Consider the following 20,673-nt stretch of genomic DNA (forward strand, 5'->3'; position numbering starts at 1 on the left):
AGGACGGCTCCTTGGGGGTATGTCCGGTGGAATGGAAGTAAGCTCTAGACAGTACCCGTACTGGATAAGAGACCTCACCCACCTGTCCGTGGTGATGGACTTCCACGCCGGCAGGAACTGCTGGAGTCTCCCCCCGACCGGTGTTGTATGGTCGGGGGGCAGTGACAAGACGTCACTGTTTGTTGGTGGTGGTGGACCTGGAGCTATTGTTTCCACGTCCCCTGCCCTTGACGTTATTGCCTCTGTAACCACCTCTACCCTTGTTGTTGTACGAGGCTTGGGTGTTACTCTTGTAATATTGTGCGGACTGCGATGCCTGACCCCTTGAGGTGCCTCTGGAAGTGGAGCGGCGAAAGGAACCACTCCGAAACTGCTGACTTTGTAAGGCCCCCATAGACTTGGCAGTTTCCGTATCTTTTTTCATTTTTTCCAGGGTCGCGTCCACCTCAGGGCCAAACAGGTGGTCAGGGTTAACTGTTTGATTCAGTATTGTAGTTTGGATGTCGGGTTTGAACCCTGAAATTCTAAGCCAGGCATGGCGTCTAAGCAACACACTGGTATTGATAGCCCTGGAGGCTGTTTCTGCCACATCCAGTGCACATTTGATGGATGCATTCGTAATGAGTTTTCCTTCCTGAATCAGCATCTCCCCTGCCTCCTTGTATTGGTCAGGCAAGTGTTGCAGTATGGCCTCTAAGGTGTCATAATGGGCCCTATCATAACGTGCAAGCAGGGCTTGTGTGTTAGATATTCTCCAGATATTAGCTGCCTGTGCAGCAATCCGTTTGCCGGAGGCCTCAAAGATCTTCGACTCTTTGTCTGGGGGAGGAGCGTCACCAGTAGTTTGAGAGTTCGCCCTCTTCCGAGCGTTGGAAACAACCAAGGAGTCCAATGGCAAGTGTCCCCTGATATATGTAGGATCTGTGGGTGCTGCCTTATATTTCTTGTCGATGCGAGGGTTGACCACACACGCCCGGGTGGGCTCCTTGAAGACCTCCGTTGCATGTTTAAGCACCCCTTTAAGCATCGGCAGAGTTTTGACTGACTTTCCAGCTACAGAGAAAGTGTCAAACAAGAAGTCCACATCCACGGGGTCCGAGTGCAGCTCGACGTCGTGGTTAGCCGCAGCTCTCTCGATCAGAACGTTAAAGGCCGCTGAGTCCTCAGTCGGGGACGTTTTCGCCGCAAAAAGTTGCGCGTCCTGGCCCGACTGCGGGTCATCTGGGTCGCCTCCGGCTGACCAAGGTTCGTGCTCCTCCTCCGGATCCGAGTACGCCGGATAGTTGTACTCGGCGTCTTCCTCGTCCGCATCGCCTGCGGCGGAATGTGTTGGCGAGTGTCCTCGGGCTTGTGGGGACACAGGTTCCACCAGCGCCGAAGATTCCGCAGAGTCCCTTTTGTTTTTGAGAGGGATCTTAAAATGTTCCAACGCCGGCTCAGTCGTAATTTTCCTCTTGAGGAGAGACAGTTTCCCGGTGTTGGCGTTGATGATTACCTCACGACGTTCCTCCTCAGCAAGCGGTTGGAGCCGAAGCTTCGACACCACCAAGGCAGCTTTCGGTGCCAATACCTCCTTCGAGGGTCCGCCCTGTTTCGGTGCGAAGGCCTTCGGTGCCGACTTGGGAGGAAGGGTGTAACGGATAGGCGTCTGCTCCTTCGCAGGCTTAGGCATGAGCTTAGGCGTCACAGTGCCCGGGGCGGGAACCACACTGTCTTTTCGTATCCGCTGCAGGGATTCCGCCACCTTCTTCGTCAAGGCCGGAGAGGGCTTGACCGGCTCGAGCGACTTCTCAGCGTCGAGAGCCTGATCACCCGCTGGCACCCTCTTCGGGGCCGACGCCCCATGCCCATGTGCGTCGTCGCCCTGACGCTTCTTCGGAGCCGTCTTCGGGTCCACAACCCCTTTCGGAGCCGACGCGGCCGCGTCGGACGATTTCGCCTTCGGCACCGACCCCGAGGGCTTCGGGTCGGCCATCTTGGCGTGGCTCTTCGAGTCGGCCATTTTGATCTCCTTGGAAGTTGACGCCTCCAGAACTTTCTGCACCAGCGCAACTTTCAGTTTCGGTTTCGCATCCGAGGGTGCGTGACCAGTTGGCTTCACTTTCGTTTTCTTCAACGTAAGTGGCGGCTCATAAATGTCCGTGACCGGGCCTGGAGGCGGGGACGCAGGACTCAGAATTAGATCTTGGGTAAGGCCCGGAGGCGATCCCTCGACCTGGGCCGTATGAAGGGGAATAACCCCTGAGTCTGTTTGGGGATGCTCCTCCTCCGAGCTATCCCCCATAGTGGCAAAAGCCTGATCGTCGTCCCCTACCTCGTCGGTGACTTCGTCAAAGTTCTCCTCACCCGCGTCGTAGGTCTCCCCCTCGGACGCGGGACTAGAGCCCGAACCTTGCCCGTCGTCTTCTCCCTCGACAGATTCTTGGAATATGTCGTCTGGTGGGGGCGCCGCAGTCGATAACCTAGCCTGGAGCCTATGGGCCCGACGAATCTTCAAAGTCTTCTTGCACCGGCTTTCGAACACGCCATGCAGCTGTCTTCGTGGTGATCCGGTGACAAGCATGTATTGCACACAGGGTGCACGTCGAGGTGTGAATATTTGGAGTTACACACCGGGCACTTCTTAAACGGAGTTCGCTCCATAGCAAAGTGTAGTGTAGGCCCGTCCGCGCCGAAAGCACGTGGAAGGGCAGCAAGAGATGGGAGCTGAGAGTCAGAAAAGAAACCCGTACGCAACTATACCGACGCCCAGCCTAAAGACCTTTTGGTCTCGATTAGAAGTTGAACAACTATCGGTTCCGACAGAGGGAACCGAAACACATCCGAACCCAATGGCGGAAAAAAACAATCTGGGGATGGAGGCGATGCCCATGCGCACTGTAGTCCAGGGGAGGAGCCACCTATCTCGTGATACTTCGAAGACTCTTCCAGGACAACAATGTGCAATCATCCGGACCCAACACTAGGTGGCGATCTATGCACAGATATGAATTCAGCATCCCACATGCCTCGAACTGGCATTTTTAGTTCCATATCCCTGGAGAAGTGTCGCAGTGCATTATGGGACGGACACCATTACACTGTAGGGGAGAGCTTGGTTGGAAGAATGTCTTGCCGCATGGTCCGCCGGGGATGGGTGGATGGGGGATTAGGTGTACATACCAGGGCATCCGTGATGCAAGCTGTTGCAGTATTATTTTGGAAACAAAAGATTAAACTTGTGAGGAGGCCAAATGGAGGCCAGCAGGAATAAATGTACATTAAAGCCACCCAAGATGCCAGCTAGTTGTGGAACAGTTATAGTTTGGGTTTTGAAGCATCAGTCGAAGTGATAACTGCCCGACCGCTGTGTATTGTAAGCGTTATCTCGTCATTATGCGCATTTCTATGTTTTTAGCAGGTTTTCGTGGTTGTCTGAAAGGTGAAGTGTGTAGCATGGCTTTCCAATGTCCCATTACAAGTTTCTACGCTAGTACTGCTTCTGCGTGTCCAGGCGGGTAGGAGAGACCTTTCAGTCTGCTCTGATGCCAGTCAGCCATTGGCAATTGGGGCCACCGAGAGAATTATAAGTCTGATCACTGTCAGTAGTGCCCAATCAGGTGGTTTCTGAAGCTTTTCCCTGCAAACACACCTTGGTCCTGTGTCTGTCGCAAACTGCACTTGAACCAAATATTTTGCTTGGGCTTGAAGTTCACAGGCTTTGTGGCGCCAGGAAATCAGGCTGGTTGTTTATACTTATTTTTAGGACATGCCAGGTCTTTTCTACCCTTCTGAACTGCAGCTTCCACGTTTTACGTCTTTGGTGGCAGTTGGTTTAAAATCTGTGCAGTCTGCACTGACACTGCTCTTCAGCCAATGTTCTTCTTATAGCGGGGATTTTTGCACTTTGCTCGCTCTAGCCTTGAGTGGAGTGTTTTGTTGTGGGCAGCTCTGTGGAATTCAGCTTCCAGGTTAGAGACTGAGGTCACTAAGCTTTCCTTGTCCCTTCTGAGATGTGACTCTCATCAGCGTCCTCATAGGCTTTGAGATACCAACCCCAGGATCTGCCCTCAATGATGGCTTGTGAGCACATCTCAACAAATGCCCCGCTCCTCCCCCGAGTAAAGAAGGTCGGTGACCGGAAAGGCACCAGGGCGTGCACGTGAGCCACAACAGTGCCAACTTCCAGGTGCAGAAGCCTGCTTTCCCTCTAGGCCATGAGTCACCTACGTTCACCTACATCATGAACTCTGAATGTTCATAAGGAAACGGGGGCCCTGTTACTAACCAGCACTTTAATGAGAATAATAAAAAAAATACTAACAGTTCGTGTGCGATTCTTTTCAAAGCGAAGACCCCATGAAACCCGTCCTTCTTGGAACACACCTTACCCCTTCAAACAACAGATAATGGAAGTAGATGGCTATTAAAAGAAATGGGATGGGGCCATGCTGAGATTCTTGAACAGTGCTGACATTCTGCCAGCATCTAAACCTATATTTTTAACTGCACATTGGGGATTCGGGTGGAGCCCCATTTAAGAGGCATCTTTGGGTGGGATGGGGGGTCACTAGATCGCATGGTGTCTGTTTTGGAAAACAGTCAAATATGCAAATTAGTGTCCAAAATGGTAGTATACATTTTTAAGATCCACCGGAATAGTTTACGATTCTCTCGCTATGCCCCCGGGGCCAGGAAACAAACACACAGCAAATTAAGAAGCGTATGTACAATTCAGGCTGCGCGTGCCAAGGGAGCAGATTCCCTTTCGCATCACCTGACCAGCGTGGGCGCAGCGTCATCCCAGACCGATGGCACGGCAGAGCAGTTCACACGAGGTACGACCTGATGTAAACATGAGCAAGTAGTCAGCGTGGCGAAGGCGCATGTCCTTCTGAGGGGGGGCGGGGGGGATGGGATTGCCCTGTGTCTGCCTGCTGGGCGTCATATCTGCTGCATGTCCAGCTATCGCTCCGCCTGGAGAAGAGATTCTGGATGATCTTCCCGTACAACCAGCATTTTAGTGATTGCAGGTTTCCTTTCTTTGCGTTAGCCAAGATTTAAGCCAAGACTTATAGGCTGGTTAGATGATCTCTAGGCAGAAGATAAGTAAGTATTAATGGCCAAGAGATTCATTGCAGTTCGTTGACTTGGGCTCTGTGATACTGACATTTTATGGTTGGCTGTGCAGCGTTTATCACATGTTCTGCACTGGGGCATTTCTATTAGTATCAGCATGCCTACATATAACATAATCGTTTATTAAATGTTTCTAGGCTGCAATTGGTCCTGCCTGCTATCCGTAGATAAGGAAAGCACTGTGGTTGCTGTGCCTGTAGACGCTAAGGGCACCACTCAAGGAGGTTGGAGTGGAGCGCAGACAGAAACGCCACGGTAGAAAATGGGGGTGCGGCTTCCAGGCTCAGTCCATCTACAGTGTTTACCTCACGGGAGCGAGCATCGGTGGGCGCGATAATTGCAAACAGATGGTGCCGCTGCTCGCTACCACAAGGTAAACGTGTACATGCACGAGGGCTCACTGGAAACAGTGCAGTACATGCACGAGTTTCCCAAAAAGTATGGAGTGATTCCAAGAGGCCACTCCAAAGCAGCGCTTAAGCGCTGCATAGGCGAGACCTAAAAATGAAGGTCTTCCTAAAGTTAAGGAACAAGTTACTTTCTTTACCTAACTGCAATTAATTTGTGTTTGATGTATATTTAACTTTATTTTTCATGATAGTGCTGAGTCGAGTATACGGCAGCCCAGTGCTGCTGTTGCCCTGGGGGCCGCATGTAAAGGTCAGGAGGGCTGCATGCGGCCTCCGGGCCGTACTTTGAGTATCACTGTGCTAAACAAACAAATGATGGACGGAATGTTGAATACATCATGCATTCACCTCCATTCAAGCGATCTGTGTTAAATCCATTTTTCTTTTGCTCACCATGCCACCCCAGTTTAGATCCAGCCATATCCTGCAGCCAGACCCTGAACCCAGTCCCAGCCGTGTCCGGCTTTCAACCAAGTGTGGTAGGAGATGGAATGCAGCAAGGTCCTGTGTCCAACTGCCTATGCATCCAACACCCCAGCACAAGACAGTTTGCAAATTAAGCACAATTCTGTAATCTCGGCCTTTGTGAAAATCTATCATATGGAGCCATCGTTATTGGCAAATCAAAGCATTTTATATCCTCACCATTTAATTTGCCCTGGGCTAACTGACATTCTAAAAGAAAACTAAACATGTTAATTCCTGACGAATTTTGCACAGATTTGTCAGGAGTAAGGTAAACATACAAAGTTAAGGTTTGCGCAGATCTGGTATATGGCACCAAAATCAAAGATTTTTGACCTTCCCATTTGACTCTGCCCTTGGTCCTTCTCAGAACTCATTGAAAATATCCTTGAACTGGGCTTCATTCAGTAACATCTTGAGAAATCTCAGCAGATTCATTAAATAGCAGTAACACTTAGCAAATTCAACAATTTTGACGCCCCTTTAAATATGTCCCTGATGGATTTACATGAAACTCAAAAAGCTAAACATTTGTCAAAATGTGTGCAAATTCGTTCAAAAGTACTACAGCTTTAAGCAAATCAAAAAAGCACCTTTTCAACTATCGTACACTAATATCTCAAAAAACTGTGAACAGATTTAAAACAAATACAAAACAAAAACCACACTTTCTGAATAAAGTGCTACTGTCATGCAAAGTTTGGGGTAAATTAGTTTAGAGATTTTCAATGTATTGGAGAGCAAAACTTCAAACGAATCCTGAAAAAGGAAATGCATCTTTTTTATTCAATCTTCTTTTTTTTAAATTTGTATTCCTGTCTGCATTTAACACGCAGATACCAAAGCCTAAATAAGGCCGTAGTCTCATCTGATTTTACTCACTCCCTCACATGAGTCTGACAGCATGTGTTGCTATATAAAAGATTATGACCATTATATTACAAAAGATTGCCTAGTCCAAATTCAGAATCTGTCCCAAGGGAAAAATGATTTTGTCAACAGACAATGTAGTCCACAAACATTGTAGGACTCCTTTGTTTGAGGATTCGCTATACAACCTAAAGTAAGGAGCTTCCACTGTCTGGATCACACTTCTATTAGATAAAAGCTATTAAGGGAGAATGCATATAGTTATTGCTCTTGCAAGTACTGCCTTTCCTTCTGGAGTTTCCGATCATGTTTTCAACTTATAATAACACCTAAAACTTCTCCGCCAGGCCAGAAATACATACAACAAGAATATCCTCAACTCTAAAAAAGAGTTCTTCAGAGCCGAACTAGGAAATGCCCAGAACAGACCACGCAAACTCTTTGAGCTGGTCAAACATAAATTGAACAAACTGACCAAAACAGTGAAAGAAAACCCCAAGTCTCTCATCTCATCTGAGGAATTCTCCTCATTTTTTGCTAACAAAATAAAAACCCTAGGTAACGAACTTAGTGCGGCCCTCAATATCTCTACCAACCCCTGACCTTCCCCCCTCCATCCGCCCTCCACAATCCTCAGCTAAGAATCTTGCACATTGGACCACCTTCTCACTCTACGACGAAGGCTCTGTCGCCAAAATCTTTTCCACCTTAAACCCGAATAACCATTTCAACGACCCGCTCCCTTCTAACTGCCTTGCGACCGCTGCCCAATCCCTTATTCCCAGCTGGACTACGATAATCAATGCCTCTCTCCAGCAAGGTTCAATTCCGTACTCTCTAAAAGCGGGCCAAGTCCTCCCCATTCTGAAAAAGGCGTCGCTGGACCCAGCCTCCCCAGACAATTTCAGACCAATCTCCAACATTCCTCTCTTGGCTAAAGTGCTGGAGAAGTGTGTGCAACTGCAGTTAAGCCACCACATCAACAACTTCCATCTACTCGATGACTGCCAATCTGGTTTCCGACCCAGACACAGCACTGAAACCACCATGCTCCACATTGTCGATGACGCCCTACAAGCCCTTGACCAAGACAAAACCTGTCTCTTTAATCCTCCTAGATCTATCCTCGGCCTTCGACACGGTCAACCATGAGATGTTACTCGAACGCCTCAAACTCAGGATGGGATTAGATGGCACTGTCCTTGACTGGTTTAGTTCCTACCTCCAAAACGGATCTCAGAGATTCCTTATCAACGGCAACCTGTCCGCTCCCTCCTTGGTCACGGTGGGAGTCCCTCAAGGATCAACGCTGTCCCCCACCCTTTTCAACCTCTATTTAGAACCCCTTGCCGAGGTCCTTCGCACTGCAAATATCTCCTACCATATGTACGCAAATGACACTCAGATCTACATAAAAATCTCTTCTCTTAAAGAAATCCTCAACCTAAACGAGACCCTGAAGCTGACCGTCCAATGGCTCTCCTCCAACCAACTTAAACTCAATGCAAAGAAAACTGAGTTCCTCCTAATTTCTCCTCCTAAAAGCAATTCGGAGATCCAGACATGGATCAAAGCGATCACAGCCTTAAATTGCCCCCCGACCATTGTGGACTCGGCCAAATCTCTGGGTAGCACCTTGGACTATAACCTAAACATGCAAGACCACATCAACTCAAGGGCCAATTCCACCAGATTCCACTTGAGCTACCTTTGGAAATTGAAACCATTCCTTGATGCTCCCGACCTAAGACTTGCAGTCCAATCCCTAGTTATTTCCAGGCTGGAATATGGATGCTCGACCCTATCTGGTTTACCCAAGATCTCCCTTGCACCTTTAAAAGCCTGCCTCAACGCAGCTGCCAGACTACTTACCGGCATAAGGAAATTTGATCACATTACCCCTCATCTGAAATCATTGAACTGGCTCCCACTTGAGGCTAGGATCCATCTCAAGTTGGCATGCATCACGCACAAGGCCCTACACTCAAACTCCCCTGCGTATCTTGCACAGAAACTTGTGATATCCGGAGGAAGCAGAAACTAACGATCGGCCAGTGCCCTCCTACTCCAGCCTGCTCGCTTTAAAAAAAAAAACCTACAATCGAGCTTTCGCTGGGGCTGCACCAAGAAATATGGACTCCTTCCTACCCGCCATCAGAAGAATCCCCTCTCTGGCATGCTTCAAAAAGGAGGCCAAAACCTTCCTCATGGGTAAATTCCTTGACTAATCCCGTTCCACTACCACCCCAAAGACTACTGCCTCCATCCTGGGACCTCGCCCCACCAAGTAATCGGAATCCGTCCTTGACGATTGTAATATTGACTATCCTGTATAATGCTTTTCCCTCTTTCTCCCAGCACCCCCTCCCCCCTATTTTACAGTACTCGTGTTATCCTTCCTATTGTTTACTTTGTGACTCTGTAAGGCGCTCTGATACCCTAACGGGTCAAGTTCGTGCTCTATAAAACTCTAAAATAAATATTCTTCATCGCTATTGAGCAGCAGAGCATGCTAAGCAAAGACAACTTTAGTGCAAAGTACATAAAGATAATAATTGTTAATCAACAACTCGAAACACCATCATAAAAACTTGAATTAGAACCCATTACTCGTCAGAGATAAGCCAGACCATCTGTCATCAGCAGTTGTACAGGCAGAATAACCGCTACTTGACCCTTCCACAACACCCTGTTGACCAAACCTACCCTCCAATACCTTTTAACTGCCTCGCAAGCCAAATCCATGACAAATAGCAATTTACTTGCTATGAAAGTCTTTACCAGGGTAAGAAACTGGTGCTCAATCCTTTCTCAGGCAGGCTTCTGTAAACAAAGACTCCCCCTTAAATCAGCCCCTTTCTCCATCTCCCTATACCATGGTTAGTAAGTGAAGTGAGAAAAAACTCATGATGATAAAAACCTGCTTCATCCCATGTGTCTTAAAGATCCTCCTCACACTGGCTATACCTTGATTATCAATGTACTTTTTTCTATCCAATGAGAATATATATACATATGTTTGTCATTCTGAGGAATACCCACAATTACTTTTTCATCACTTTACATGTGCTGTGTATGAATCATAAGTCCCAACCGCAAAAGAAGAGTAAATGCAAAGATTTCCACTGCTTTAAGTTAAGGAAGGAACCACAGACCTGTCGCTTGTCTTCTGGCGCCTTCAGGAATAGGGCATTTATCAGGGCAATGGCGTACGTTTGAATCTCCTGGTTGGAGCTAAAGTGGATTAAAACACAATTAATGAGGTTGGAAACAGTCAATGAACCTTAGAAGGGACTGGCTGAGCACTAAAGCGAAACAAGATGTGGACAAGAATGATAAAGAGCAGAAAGACCATGGAGATTGTAATTGTTAAGCATGCTGGAGTGACAAAGAAAAAAGAACAAGGCAAATGGAAGGAATGCAGTAGAGAGAAAAATCAGAGTTGTGGATGAAAGGACTATAGATCAAGCAAGAGAAGCGACAGAAAGAATGAGTGAAACAGGGAGAAAATGAGAACAAGAGTACAGAATTGAATTGCAGCTTTGCATAAATAAGCAAATGGGCAATTGCTCTCCGGTTTATGGTGTATGCTGCTCCTCACAAATGTAACTAAACATGTAAAGGACGGGCTAGGGGTTGTTTGCGTTCAGTCTGAACCCTCCCATGAGGCACATGGCTAAAACTGTTCTGAATGTCATAGGACCCTAACAATAGGAGCACAAATGAGCAAAACATGGATTTGCAACACTACACTGAGTCATTATCAGTGGCTGAGATTAGTTCACGCATTCCACTCATAATTGTTTGAGTTGCCTAAATGTTTTCAAATGAAGGGTATCCATTAAAATGGGAACCTGTCAGGAATAAAAAAAAAACAGCTTGTCATACAGCTACTTAATGACTTTCCTACTTGACTCTTAGTCAAACTGAGTTGTGGGTAATGTGACAATCCATATTTGTAGGACCAGTCACACTAGGTTCAGATGACCATGGGTTCAAGAACTTCATGGATGGAGTCTGTCTACACTACAACTCCAATGAGAAAGACAGGATGCCAGCAATAGACATACAATATGAAAGAAGCTTCTGCTTCCAAAGAACGGTGGCCACCGTTTACTTTGGACAGTGCCTGATCGTGAATGTAGAACATACATTCTGTTGAGGGATGCAACGACAACTTTGGAGATCTCCATACAAAAAGTGCAAATTTTATTAATTTAATTTAAATCACTAGACTAATACAGAATCAAACCACAGAAGCATATTCAGAAACCACCCTAGACGACCTTCAATCAATACTCGCATAGCATTCAGCAAAGAGTAACGGCTTCAGTCAAAATGTTATTACTCAATCAACAGAACAATAAAATATCACCTCTCTTGCCACCACATTAGTTTGTACAGCCCTAAAGGTTAATTGTCTCTACAGAGTAGAGGATTCTGGAATGCAACGTAAGTCACCTCCAACAAGGGTTTAGCAAGCTGTGACCTTTTTCCAACCTTGCCCATCTTGTTTCTTCTTTCTGTGCTCATAACAATCAGATATCGGAAGAAACTCTCAAAAAGCATCTAGTATGTGGTCTGAAAGAACAAGATTCCAAAATACGCATGTACCAGATACCACAGTAATGGTGTATGTATGACAAATTCCCATGCTCCAAGTGCAGTGGCAGGTTGACCATAATGTTAATAAGCACATGACTATTTAAACATGCATCCTTCTATCCTGCTGATACAAAACATTACAGCAAGATTACACCAGCTGATCTATGTTAATCTAAAAATAGAAAAGTTGTTACTGATTTCCTAAAATGCAAGTGATCGGGTGTGAGACACAGTGAGAGGTTGGGTTCTTCAGGCTTAAACTGGGCTAAGCTGCAGCAAAGAACCACCTTCACCTGCGTACGTAAAGTCCCTAAGGTCCGACTCAATCTTATGTAGGCCCCCACTCCATCTTGGTCCATGGAGGTCACCATCTTCCTTAACTTAGACAACGGATATCGCCATACTCTTTGATTTATGCAAAATCAGCATCATGCCGGCCTGTAGACGCGGATGTCGCCAGACCATATCTTTCTAGGAACTGTGATAGCGTAAAAATGTTCTTTAATTAATTACATAAATAACCCATCTAATGCGACATTCGTCTGGGGCAAATATCTACCCTTCACCATGTTATGGGTAAATAAAAAACCCATACAGAAATATAATCAAAATAATGTCTGAATTGATGTCCTTTTGCCTTTTATTTTCATAAGGAAACGTCTGGGACACATACCTTGAAGCGCATCATTATGTCAGATATTCCTAAACTTATGTCAGAAATTCGAATTTCTGATAAGATTGAATATAAATGGACAGCCACTTGTCAGGAGGAGCCCTTCGTCCATATTATCACCTGAGATTCTGCCAGGGACTGTCTCATGTACTGCTGGAACACTTTGCTCCTATCAGATGCTACATCGCACCTGAAGCCTGAAGATTATAAAAGCCAAGTCCTGGAGAAAGACCGGGCGACTACTCCCCAGTGTGTGTTTGCCCTTAACGGGTAACACTTTCTTCATGCCTCCACTGATAAAGACAGCCCTTGCTGTCAAGAAGGTATGCAGCGCATCTCTTATCCTAATGAACTCTAGACTGCAAGTTACACTATCTTCAATGCTTTCTTAGTATAGCACATAGAAGTAGGCATTAGGGTATTAGGTTTTAGATGACATTTTTCAATATTAGAAATGTTCATTTTATTCTTGTGGTTAATAATGTTCCTTTGCTGTTTTTATATTATTTTGTGTAGTTGTTTTAGATTTACTGAGAAACAGATCATTCCTGTAGTAAAAAATACTTTTTACTTAAGTGTTCATTCTTCTTTGTATAATGTGTGTGTGTGATATTATAACAAAATAGGTTGGTTACTGTTTCCAGGGCGCCCGATCCCTTTACGGGATTGTTTCTAACCCAAAATAAATACTTCCATGTCAATTACACAATGACTAGGATACTGTTGGGATACATTAACCTGTCTTTCACATTCATTGTTGGGGCACTGAACCAAGTTCACATGTGTCACCCATGGGTGGAAAGGCACCATTGAAGAATTACGCCAAAGTCATAACTTACATAACACAGCAAACCTTCAGGATAACCAGCAGACAAATGCAGAACTAAGGGTATGCACATGATTATATGGAATAGTAACTTAAACATAAATGCAGGACAGATGGATTTAGGCCAAATACAAATATTCTTAAATACAATATACTTGCTAATGGGGAGCTAGTGAAGACGTTTAGGATGGCGCAAGCAAGAGTCCGACCGAGGAAGACCCATCAACAGTCTCCCCTGCATGTTTTTGAGGCGTTGCAATTTTTGAAGCCGATACTTTAGCAGAGTTGAGCAAGGCCTATTGGCAAAGTCCAGGGAGACTCCATAATCGCTAGGATGCCCCAATAACAATAGTCTGATGGAAGAAGTGGAGTATTTTCCTTAATAGCCTGCGAGGATCAAAGCATGAAGAACAGAGGGATTTTTTGGTTTGTTTTATTAGTTGGGCAGTGCAGTTCAATTTGTAATAAAAATATTAAGCAAAGCTTTACACTATAGTCATAGGGATGTGGCATAAGCCCAATGATGAAGGCTGCGGCCCTGGGATAAGATACATGGAGGTTTTCCTAGAATTAGGACAACAGTCTGGTCAGAGTTTAGCTTCACCCATGAAGCTACAGCTGACTAGCAGGATCAGAAATTGTTTTGAGCTAAATGAATGTCCCAGTCTAGTTTAAGAATAATCTGGATGTCACTTATGAACAGTGACCTCCAAATTAGATCTAACTATTTTGGAAAGAAAAGCCTTATGGAATGCCGCAATCAAGCTAACAGAACACAGAGGTATGAAAACAAATAACCTGTCCATGTAAAAACGAACTAATCCACTGGAGAGCCTTTTGCTCTTAACACCCATCTCCAGAACACAGACTAATAGGCTAGAGTGCAAGACTGTGTCAAAGCCCCCACCTTGGATCATCCACAGAGGATTCATCACTGCTAGGAAAGCGATCTCTGTTCTGTAACCAGCCCAAATTCCTGCCTGTGCCTCACTGAGGGCGGAACGATGTTTGAAAAATGATTTTCTTTAATGCGAGACAGTTGTTTGTTCATTTCTTTTTCAGCCACATAAAAGACACAAGCAAGATGGGTCAAAAAACTATTGGGATCTGTAGGTGGTTTTAATTCAACAGCTAATTCACTATGGCCTGTTTCCAGCAAGCAGGAACTGAGGGTGTAAGGAAAGAAACATTGAAAATGGAAGTAAGAGTGGGTATAATGGTGTCAATCCGTAGAAGGAATAATTTTGCAGGACACCGGTCCACGTGGGAACCAGACTAAATGGACAATGTAGGGACCGTTATGTCCTTAACATTGACTGAAGAGAGGTATAGATGCAGCTGCTTAGAGATATAACATAGAGACACATTTAGATTCATTTACAACTTGATAAAGGATGGATCTTAGAGATGAAATATAAAGACAAAGATTTACATAGTTCTAAAGAAAGGGTGGAGGAGGCGGCACAAGATGAAGGTTTAGTCATTACACTCATAATCCTAAAAACGTATTTTGTACTTCCAGAAGATGAGGCAATTTGCGCTGTATAGAATTCAATGCATGTCCTTCACTAGTTTTTTTGATTTATCTGAGAGCTAAGCCAGAAGTTCCCTTGATAGCCTGAGTGTAATCTTTGTACCACGCTCTTTCAAGCACCTTAAAGAACGGTTTAGCTGCTCTAGGCACATTTGTATACTATAAAGTTGAATTTTTCCAAGAGATTTGTCTGTCTTTAACAGAACCTTGTACATTGATCCTGAGTGGACCAGGATACTGGGGAATAATAAATTATTGTCAGGTAACACTAGATAACGCTTTACAGAATTCCAATATACTGAACAGAGCATAATTCACTTTTAAAGTCCTACACAGAATCTACACAACTAAATCACAGGCATGCACAATGTGTCAACAAGATAATGCAGACCTGTTACACATGATATGGACACATCTTGTAGAGGCTCTGTACTACACACGAGTAGGGACAGCGGTGAATGGGGAAACTTTGAGTAATGCTACGCAATCAATGGCACATTACATATTGAGCCTACACCTGGGTCTACCTATATCTGCAGAAGAAATGAACATGGATGTGGGGATGAAAATCTACCAGAGGATAGTAAGAGACTGGTGGGAAAACAAATATGGAGGGAGAAGAGAAGGGAGGCGACTCCCAATATTATCAACATCTCACATCACAGTCGGAGAGTGACCGAGCAGCAGAGAGTTTGAACACATGATGGACTGTATGATGGTGAGACGGGACATAGATGAGCTACTGCACACAGAAGGTAATTAATCGACAGTATCAATGTTTACATAATACATGCCACTATCACACTCCTGTTTGTACTATGTTAAAGTGTGTATCAATAAATTGAAACGGCAAATGAAGTGGTAATAAAAAGAAGGATTTGGCCGTCATCAGTGTGGAGATTTCATCTAGCGTTTCAGTAATCCTCCGATTGTTATCGTTAACAAAAGCTTCCATATTTGCATTAAAAGAGAGTTCAGAGGAAAGTAAATGATCTGACAAACATAGAGGTAAATTATCAAAAGAGCCACAAAGTTGAAATTAGTAAAAATCAGGTCAATATGATGACCAAACTGGCGCATAGAAGAATTAACCAATTGTGACTTGTATAACACATTACAAAAGAGACTTTGTGACTGGAGCAGAAATGGCATCTGATGAAACTTTTTCTATGAATAGGCATATGTTTACTTTTGCTTAGTTAGTATGGTGGTGGTGTTGCTGTGTGTAAGAGGTTCTGAGTTTACCTGCTTTTGCATTAGCGAACGTAATTTAGCCACCAAAACAGGCCACGTTGAGCATAGAAAATCCTAAGGGAATGGCTGCTTAAAGACTTGTGGAATAATGCCTAGTTGGTTAGCCTGTAATGAGTAAAGATCACTTGGCAACAGCCTGTGAGGGCTGCTAAAGAGTTAAAACGCAACCATGGAGTGACCAGGAATCGAGACCATGTTGAGATGCAGTAACACAAGATTGTAAGGCCTCGTACGATGTTGCAGGAGATATCCGAAACATCATGGAGTAGGTTTATATTATGTTGTGTGCCTGTAGAGTTTTATTAATGTTTTGCTTTTCTTAATTTAATGTGGAAATGCACTGCCATATGCATGTTTAAGAAGGCTTTTCATGAGAGAAGCAACAGCACAGATCGTTTCCAGCAATTTTACAAACCTGGATCAAAGTTTGCCATGTTAAAGCATGCAATTCCACTGAGGAGAAGAAACACACCAGGGAGAGAGAAAAAAAATCAATAATGCAACACAATACTGTGTTCCAGAGAGAAGACAGATGGAATGAGTGAATTTAATAAGAAGGAATATGAATGAAAGACAATAAATGTTTGGTCAGAATAAAGATGGAAGGTAAATCAATGAACCAAAACAATAACACAAGCATGCTTTATTTGGATCCAATACTCACACTAGATCTAATACTCACACTTGAAGGTGAGAGATCAGCTGCCCCACCGTGATTTCCTGTGCAATCTTATGGTACAAAGCCTGGCTGTTGAGAACCACACTCTCCAAGATGGCCAACGATCGCTGAAGAATCGAGACATCAACCGCAGGCTGACTCACATATCCTGCAATCTAAGCCAGAAGTCGGCATATAACTCATTAGGGTGTGAAAAAGTGCAAGGCGTACTCAACATTTAATGTTAATGAACTGGAAATAACAAATAAAAGGAATGTGTTACTTGCCCTTTAAGCATCTGTTAGTGTCATGTTATGGTGCTGTACATTCACATGCTCTGCATACTCTTACCCTCTAGTGTTTGGTCCGGAGTTGTGCAAGTTGTTTTTCTTCAAATAAGTATTTCGAGTCACGAGGTCGAGTGACTCCTCCTCTCGGTGGTAATGCACTTGGACATCGACTCCATTGTTCGACTGTTTTCCCGCAGGCGGGTGAGAAAGTAGCGTAAAGTATGTGTAAGTAATGAGATGACTGTGCCAAATGTATAAATAGTGAAAACTAGCAAATTTAAGGAACTACAACAGCCACAGGTGGCCGGCGACTAGGGTGGGTGCTTGTGAATCGACAGCACTACAGGCCACGAACAGATGCTTACAGGGTAAGTAACCAATTCTGTTTGTTGGCATGTGTGGCTGTAGATACACATGCTTTGTACAGACTGTAAACGGGTGGCTAATATGTGGGAATTGCAGTGGTTTGAAAAAGAGTAAGTAGCACTGGCAGTCTTACATTGGCTTCTTGGTGTGCTAAAACATACACACAATAATGTTTGGTGAAAATGTGTGGTATGGACCATACAGTTAGTTTACATATGTTAGCTATGGGAATATTTCCTAAAAAGGCCATGGTTGCTCCCTTTTTTGCAAGCATAGAATGTCCTGGTAGGAACAGGTAAACGTTTTTCGTTCTTGGCATAGTATGTGTGAATGCATTCTACTAACCATATAGCTATGCCCGATTTGGATATAAGGTTGCCTTTGTCTGGTGGTGAAAAGGTAACAATAAGTTGCTAAGACTTCCTGAAAGTTTTAGTTCCATCAATGAAGAAGATAAGCGCTTTTTTGATATCTAATGTATGAACAGCTTGTTTTGCAACAGAATCAGGTTGAGGGAAAAATACCTGGCAGTTCAATGGATTGGTTGAGGTGAAATTGAGACTACCTTCGGTAGGAATTTAGGATTGGTACGGAGAACCACCTTGTCTGTGTATTTGGAAGAATGTTTCTTATAAAGTTGGAGCCTGGACCCCACTACCATGTCCGAGTGTAGTTATGGTGACTTAAATATTGACCTTTCAAGATAGGAATTAAAGAGAGCATGAAGTATGGAGCCAAAAGGGGGACCCATGAGGTTTTTGAGTACTAATTAAGGTTCCATCAAGGTGCAGGAGGAATCCTGGGTGAAATAACGCATTTAAGTCCTTCCATGATGAAGGCCTTGATGACTGGAATTTTGAAAAGTTAAAGGTGTTGTCTATTTTGGAGATAGGCAGGCATAGCAGCGAGATTTAAGCGTATAGAAGTGAATGCTAAACCAGCCTTGTGTGGAGTAGACAGCAGATGTTTTGTACTGTAGGTGTGAAAGGGTCAATTTGTTTTGAGTTGCAGAAGCAAACAAAAAGTTTCCATTTTGCTGCATAGCAGGCACTACTGGTAGGTCTACGTGCTTCCTTAAGAATTTCCATACATTCTGCTGGTAAGTTGAGATAACCAAACTCTATGACCTCAGGAGCCAGACTGCTAGGTTGAGAGTTTTGCAATCAGGGTGTCTGATTTGTCAGTGATTTTGAGTGAGAAGGTCTGGTCTGCTGGGGAGCTTGTCATGTGAAACTACTGAAAGGATTAGGATTGCCTATGGTTGAAATTGTAATGGTTGCAGGTGAGACTTGGGAATGTTGAAAGTGAACCCGAAATTGTGGAGAATATCTATGATCATCTGAGTGTGCTGTCGGAACTGATGAAGAGTGCTTATTTTAATAAGCCAGTCCAGTCATCCAGGTATGGGAACATGTGGACATTTTGTCCACGCAGATACGCTGAGACCACTGCTAGGCTTTTGGTGAACACTTGAGGTGTGGTGGTTACCATGAATGTCAGAAGCTTGAACTGTTAATGTTTGCCTTCTATGACAAATCATAAGTATTTGGGATGAGCTGGGTGTTGGTATGTGGCAGCAAGTGTCGTTTAAATCTAATATTGCCATAAGGTTGCCCTATTGAAGACTTGGAATGACATCCTGTAAGGTAACCATGTGGAAGTGTTCTGATACGATATACTTGTTTAAGGTCCTGAGATCTAATATTTTCCTTACCCCTGAACCTTGCTGTTTAAGAGGCACCTTTGAGGAGAAGAGCTTGAACTTCTTGTTTGGTGCTCGTGTCACAGCCTGTGAACACGAGGTGGGAAGTTGGGTGGTGTGGGAATGAGTTCTGGACAATAGCCATGTTGGATAATGGCTACATCCCACTTTTCTGATGTGATGGATTGGCATGTGGGTAGGAAATTGTGTATTCTGCCACTAACAGGTGTTATGTGATTCGGGAGGAGAAGGGCGTGCAGGATAAAGAACAGGATCCATATCAGCAGGGGGATCTGTGTCATAGGTGTCCCAGAGGTCATCTCCTTGTGGCCCTCCACATACCCACCAGTATCTGACTGTGGAGACCCTTGTGGTGAGTCATCTAGTAGCTCTCCTGTAGGAGATGATAGTGCAGGAGAGTGTGGTGGGGTGCGAAGGTGGCGGAGTTGGTATGGGAGGTTGAAAGGGGTAGAGGGGTGGTAACCTTGTAAGGTGTCTCCCTCTTGGGAGTGATTGGCATGTCCAAAGCCTCTTCAAAGCTAAGCTTCCTTTTAGGTAGTGGAGGAGAGGAAGTGGTTGCCAGTATTCGCCTGGATATGAAATTTCTTCTGGATTGTGTCCAATTTCTCCTGTACCTTTTGCATGATTGGTTCCACCTGAGGTTCAGGAGCAGGATTGAAGCTCAGCTTTGACGGCTTCAGCTCTGGAGCTTTCGGCTTTGAGGTGGAATGTGAGGTGTCAAGGTGGAGGATGTGGACTGCCGGGACGCACCGAAGATTGACCTGATGCCTACTGCTGCATTACCTTTCTAGCTGTTTACAGTGTTTGGTGTCACAGAGGTCTTCTATGTACCAGCTGGCCTGCTAATTTAATCCAATATGCTTGTTGAGGTTGATGAGTGGAAGGGAGTCCATGCAGTTAGTTGGGCTAGGTTGATCCGTGCTTATGGGTCTGAGCCAGTCTGATTTTTCCCCAGCTGTGACTTGGAATGCTGAACCTGGTAGGGGTGTCGCCTTCAGGTGTGCTGATTTGGAAGCGGATAATAGTCCATGTGAGCCATGTTATGGAGTTGTTATTTAATGTAGCTTGTGGTTAAGAAGGGGGCAAGTATGTCTTACAGTGTGTGCTGGTTCTGAGACGAGCTGGGTGAGTCTGATGTTGCTCAAGCTTTCAAGTGAGGCTGTGAAGCAGGGGATGTTTCCAGTGGCGGCTGGTGACATTTGAAAGTGGTAGGGTGTAAAAGGTCTGGATCAATGCCCAGTGGCGGACAAGCGTAGCGAGCAAGCCAGACCATCATATAAATGTGGTTTGTGGGTTCCCCCTTGATAACATTTTGAAAAAAGAGAGAGCAAATGGTGCATTTTCAACCAAATTTGAGAGACTAAGAAGGTTAATAAAGCAATTATGAAAGTGTAGTTATGTAGTGCTGTCAGGTTATGAATGTGACATGAACTACTGCCCGATCCAGATCACCCTTGCAAACTAAATATTTTATTCATGCAAATTTACTTTTTTCAGTACAAACTTCCATCGGGACGTTTCAGTACAGACTTCCATCTGGAGTAGCTTGGTTAGTAAGATTGGGGGGTATGAGCTTCATATTTTCTAACAATAACACTAGCATGTCATGTTAATATACATTAAGCAACAAGCAGTGTGTATGAGAGGGGCTTAAGGGGAAGTGGAAAGAGAGGAGGTGGATTGATTTGAGGACTAAGCGAGAGAAAACAATCTTTTGTAAAATTACTAACATTTTTAGGACTTTAGAAAGAGGAAGAGTGTGTGTGCATTTTTGTCTATGTGTATGTAGAAATTGCTTCGTTTATGCTACCTCAAATTGTGCGCACGGCAGCCGCACAGTGAAAACATTAAATGGAAGCAATTTAACAAAATCCAAATTTG

General features: G+C 44.6%; 1 protein-coding gene across 2 annotated transcripts in view; it reads right to left on the bottom strand.

Moving 5' to 3' along the window:
• Positions 1-20,673, bottom strand: part of ELMO2 (engulfment and cell motility 2) — a 290,477-nt gene that overhangs the window by 88,427 nt on the left and 181,377 nt on the right. For both annotated transcript variants that reach the window (XM_086932590.1, XM_086932589.1), the window contains exons 8-9: positions 16,438-16,589; positions 10,019-10,097 (exon numbers count right to left, since the gene is read on the bottom strand). In XM_086932590.1, the coding sequence (XP_086788716.1) occupies positions 10,019-10,097; positions 16,438-16,589 (231 nt within the window). The remainder of the gene's footprint in view (positions 1-10,018; positions 10,098-16,437; positions 16,590-20,673) is intronic.

The sequence above is a fragment of the Lissotriton vulgaris genome, chromosome 7 (genome assembly GCF_964263255.1).
Source record: "Lissotriton vulgaris chromosome 7, aLisVul1.2, whole genome shotgun sequence".
In the NCBI taxonomy this organism is placed as follows: Eukaryota; Metazoa; Chordata; class Amphibia; order Caudata; family Salamandridae; genus Lissotriton; species Lissotriton vulgaris.